The 5,422-nt window shown below is 34.4% G+C and overlaps 1 protein-coding gene across 1 annotated transcript; it reads right to left on the bottom strand.

Moving 5' to 3' along the window:
- Nucleotides 1–978: 978 nt before the first annotated feature.
- Nucleotides 979–4,972, bottom strand: LOC132299047 (uncharacterized). Its single transcript, XM_059795481.1, has 4 exons — nt 4,680–4,972; nt 3,284–3,430; nt 2,513–2,681; nt 979–1,329 (listed from the first exon to the last, which is right to left on the bottom strand). The coding sequence occupies exons 1-3, from the start codon at nt 4,947–4,949 to the stop codon at nt 2,538–2,540; spliced, it is 561 nt and encodes a 186-aa protein (XP_059651464.1). The 5' UTR covers nt 4,950–4,972; the 3' UTR covers nt 979–1,329; nt 2,513–2,537.
- Nucleotides 4,973–5,422: the final 450 nt, after the last annotated feature.

Raw genomic sequence — 5,422 nt, 5'->3', positions numbered from 1 at the left:
TTGTTGTTATTATTATTATTATTAGTATTATTTTCTGATTGCTTTTCCTGAATTGGCTGTTTTCTACATTTACAGGCGGAATTAATAGTTGATGGTTCTGTAGTAAGGCGTGGAAGAAACTTGACTGTAACTGCAGTTGAGTTCAGACTCAAGGGGGTGCGAATCCTCTGCATTGAGCTTACCCTGCAGTTTCCTAAAGTTAGTTTTGAGTGATACTAGTGGTGCAACTTCGGTTGGGCAACCCGAACCCAATTCGAGCTCGCCTGATTTTTCGTGGGCTTGGACAATTATTTTTACAAATATGATTGGGTCTGAATTGAAAAATATCAACCTGAACTTAATTAGAGTTGAGTTTGGGTTGAGGTAGTACCGTACTAGCAACCCGTACAAATCCAAACCCGAATTCTAATATTATTTTCATATATATTTTTAATTTTAAATACATTATATATAATATTTAAACTACGATTACCTTTTTTAACTTCATTTGTTAAATCTTAACTTATTATTGTATGTTGACATTTAAGACAATTAATTTTGTAAGAATTTGTTTGTAATTTATTCAAAATTTATAAAATGTGTTTAAACATTTTTTTTGTTTAAGAGTAATTTAATTTAAAACTAATTCAAGATCATATTAAAATTTTGATGTAAAGATTAGTTATATGAGTAACTCGAATTCATCCTAATTTTTAACATAGAATCTAAATCCGAGTTGCAAGTCAGAATTTAAAAGTGGAAGGATGGGTTAGGCTCGGATTGAAAATAGGGTTGCGTTGGGCATTTTGTGGGTTAGGCTCAAGTTATACATCAAATCCGCCCCCTCCTCATCCGAGTTGTAGTCCTGAGTGGTACCATAGCGTTTGAATGTAGTATGGTCAATTATTAGTGAGACACGAATAAATGCAAGTATCAATTAGTGATTGACGAATATTATATGATCCAAGCCAATTACACTAGCCCCACAAGTTGAAAAAAAAAAAATCTATACCCAATATTTTATATATTCTCTTTTCCTTATTAGCAGTTGTAACTTGTAATCATATAAAAAGCTAGTAGTGTCCATCAATCCAATCTTATTGGTAACAACCGGAATTAAATCCAAAACCAGCATTCCATTACTAATAAAAATCACTCACTGTTTGCAGTTGAAATGTACTGACACTATATAACAATATTTTAATCAATTCTCTTATACATTTACAACCAGTGTGTAGAAAGTGACAGAAAATGGAATTCTACAATACTGCAAACAATTCTTCTTGTCTCATAAGCGAAGCGGTTGGTCACATTTCTGCCACCGCGCGAGACTTTAGACTCGTATTAATACTGCAGATTTGAAGAAACCATGTCATAATCTGAGTAAAATCAACAGCAAAGTTACTTCAATCCATCGTCACCCCCATAAAATACAACGTTTAAACAGTAAATACTTGCGACAGATAAGCTCAACAGCTTAAAAACAACAGTTGCTGAATGAATGAAAAAGAACACTCATTTGCAACTAATTTCAGAAGGTAGACTGCTTAGTTAACTGATGAGGGTAGGAACCGATGCCTCAAGGTTTACAGACAATATCGGACCCAAGTCCGGACCTACAATGGTTAACAATTGCCACACTCAATCAGCGTTAAGGTTCAAATCCTTTCTGATCCTCAGAACCAGATGACAGAAGACAGACCTAACTTCTCACATTGTTTTTGAATAAAAAAGCGAAGACTTCTCAGAATGCATGGCCTTCGATTAGTTTGGTTAAAGTAGACATCAACACAAACCTTTGTAATATGTTCAAGGAAATGCAGCAGTGATAAATAGAAGAAAGAAACTAGTCTCAAATAATAGACTCATAAACTCCATCTTAAGCAACAAAAAGACCCCCAGAAACTGTAATACAGACAATCCCTTTAGAAGATAAGGTAAGAGAGACATGAAAAGCTTTGACAACCAGAAAAATATAAGAAAAGACAAATAACACCTTAGAGAATATTAATGTCCTGTCTTCAAGGTAATGACCCATTCAAATGTCTACACCATCGCATATATGTCTAAAATTGATTCTTTTCTCCTCCTTATAGGGGAATGGGAAGTTGAATTTCAGACATCATTTGTCGATCTGTTACCTCTTACTTTCAGGTATCAAGTAGACTAATACCTCATTACAGGGGGTATTTATTCGATTCCAACTAGTAATGGATGCATAAATCATCTATATAGTTGACATGTCTCACATAGAAGATTCAAAAATTATAAAGACAGTTTCATAGGCAAAAGAAATATTGATTAATTTGCATCGAACATCTTCCTCTTCAACTTAACAGAAATTTTTAAGAAATATCTGATCATTATGCATCCCAAGTACAAATACTTGCTTGGATCGATATAGGATATATAAAATAACCAGATTCTTAGCACAACATGTGAGCAACATATCGGAAAATGTAATGCGATGTCAAATAAAATTGAACTAATAATATATAAAATACCAGCATGTTACAAAGACAAGTATGCATACCAAGATGCCTAAAGTAATGGAATCTTCACAAACTTGCAACAGGCATGTTGTAGAACGTAGCACGTGCAGTGTAGGTTAACTTCTCAGATTTCTTAAGTCTGAACGAAACTTCAGTTACAGTCAAGTTTCTTCCACTCCTTACTACAGAACCATCAATTACTAATTCCGCCTGTGAATGTAGAAAACAGCCCCCATTCAGTAAAACGCAATTAGGAAATAACAATAATAATTCTAATGAACTGAGGTTAAACCATTACTAGACAGTTATATGAGAAATTCAAAAACAAAAACTTACACATCATAAGTAATAAAATACTTGTCGAAACTAACTCAAGCTGTCAATGAGTTATTTCCTTTTTTGGTCTCCCACTCCCTTCTTATATATATATATATTTATTAGGGGATCAGTCAATCAGAGTAGCCTCCTTGTTTTAGAAGGCATTTTTCAGGTGTTCCTTGAGAAAAGACATGCGAAAAAATGATTGAAGGTGAACAAAAGTAAGCAGACCCCTACGAAGTGTATGCTTTGGTGGACTAGTTTTCCTCCCAGAGTGGATTAAACATATGCCTCATATGAGTAAAAAACAGAGTAATTGTGTATCTAGGCCCTTTCAAATAACTTTCACATATAGTTAAAAGATAACTGTGGTCAAACTTGACTCTAAATTTCACTTCTCTAAAACTAGAGTTGAGCAGAACAAATAAATTAATTTTAAATTCTTAAAAAATACACCAATGTAATTGAAGTAATGGGGTAGAGGAGGGACTCACATTCTCTGGAGCGGAAGATAGATAAGATACACTCAATTCTCCAAGAAAGAGCTCCTTATCTTTGCCCACAACAGTTCTAGCACAAGCAATTGACACCATTTCTGCCACAGCTGCAACAGCACCTCCATGTAATCCGTGGTAAATATTCTACAGAACTCGTAAACTGTAACATCAAACTTTCATTTTCTTGACAAATTAAATATATATATATATATATATATATATATATATATATAAGATGGGAAAAGAAAAACTAAATAAAATCAAATCAACATGTGTTTTTCCTTGCTTGTGTTCTTCTTGTTAGAAAGAAAGCAATTACAAACTCAACTCAACTAAGACACATAGTCATTGAATCTGAGTTTTAATGCTAAAACAGATGTAGAAAAAGAAATATATATATATATCTGTCTTCAGCATTCAATGAGTTATCCATCTCCTGTGGTTGAAGATTCAAACTTCAACTGGATTTCAATCTTTCAAGTACTGTTATCTAATGTGTGAGCAATCAAAAATTCAACTCAAAATGTTAAGAACCCCGAGATCAACGGCTCCTTGACAACACGTTCGAAGAAGATCAATAGTGGCATCCTCGATGTGAGGAAGAATTGCACTTATGGGCTGCAAGATAAGAGATCAACGGCTTAGTGTTGGTGGTTCTTTTGACTCCATCGATATTGGTACTGTCCATATATGTCAGTCACACACCACCACCTCCCTCTCAGTCAATCCCACGGGCTCCTAGAAGCCGAAGCTCAAACGCTCTTCTAGAACTAGAAGGCCGAAGCTCTTTCTCCTAAACAAGCCACACTCTAAAATTTGACTTTTAGATGTTACATAATTTAAGAACAGCATACACAGAGTCATATCCTCATGTTCTCTCCTTTTTCTAAGGATCAAAACTACGTTTAAAACTAATAAACTCAGGCTATGTTAGTAGGCTGCATTGAATTGGAGCCTTAGAATTGAAAAAAAAGTAACTCCGAAAATTGAATCGATTTTTTTTCTCCAATTCCAATTTCAATTCCAAGGCTCCAAAGCACAGCGTTAGAGTAACAAAGAGAGTTCTCTAGTGACACGCTCTTTATAATTAACCATTGAGTTTTTTTGAAATGAATCATTTAATACCTCTTCCAATCACATGGTTAAATAAGGAGAATTATTCAAACTTTCACTCATAAATTTATCTACTTTCATTACATTTTCCGAGCAACCAAAAGTCAACGTTCAAAATTTCACTCATTATTCAAACGGAGATAAATCAAAACCTTGATTGATATTATTTTCTGGAATTTCTCACCAACCAAACAGAACTTCAAATAAAATAAAATATAAAACCCTGATTTGCATTAGATAGTGAATGATAAGAATAAGCAAGTAGAAGAGATTGAGTTACGGTAACGGGAGGCTTGACGGCGAGGAGACAGGAGATTCGGCCACGTTCGAGATATTGCACCTTCAAGAGCCCTCCGATCAAATCGGAGTAGAAGTGCTTTGTATCGAAACGCTGCGGGACGTGTGTGGACATTCCGACTCTGTTGAAGAAACGAAGGACGTCAGATTTATATTTTGTAAAGACGTCATCGGACATGGCGGCGGCGGCGGTGGTGGTTGCAGACGAGGATATATCCGGGTTTTGACCACCAGGGGATTTCTCTCTCTCCATTTATTTTCTTCTGTCACCTAAAGTTTGTGAAGTGAGCACTAGTATATCATTCTTATATTTGTCTATATATATATATATGTGCATATATATGTATATACTAATAGACAAATATGTCTTATATGTCTATTTGTCGGCTCGTGATGTGATGTGTGGTATTTGTTATGGGCTCACCTGTCAAATATTGTACCGATGGTCATCATGGTGCCTGGAAAGAGTGCATGTTCTAGTGTATTGTCTGCCGTGTACTATATGATGTTTTACCAATAATCTTTCATATTCATGAAAGATTCGTCAAATCACCATGCTATTTGATTCTTCAAATTTTCCTTGTTTGTCTAACGATATTTGTAGCATTGGGTACGTTTATTTGGGTTTTCTAGAGAGACATTTTCTTAAATTTATTTTTAGGATTAATTTTACATATACTCCTTTCAAGTTTTGTTAAATATTATTTTTAAATATCTTTTAAAAAT

This window comes from Cornus florida, unplaced genomic scaffold (assembly GCF_030987335.1).
Source record: "Cornus florida cultivar Cherokee Brave unplaced genomic scaffold, ASM3098733v1 CherokeeBrave_3.0.0_Hap2_Chr03, whole genome shotgun sequence".
Lineage (NCBI taxonomy): Eukaryota > Viridiplantae > Streptophyta > Magnoliopsida > Cornales > Cornaceae > Cornus > Cornus florida.
Note: the sequence above shows the minus strand (reverse complement) of the source record. Positions and strands in the feature narration are given on the sequence as shown.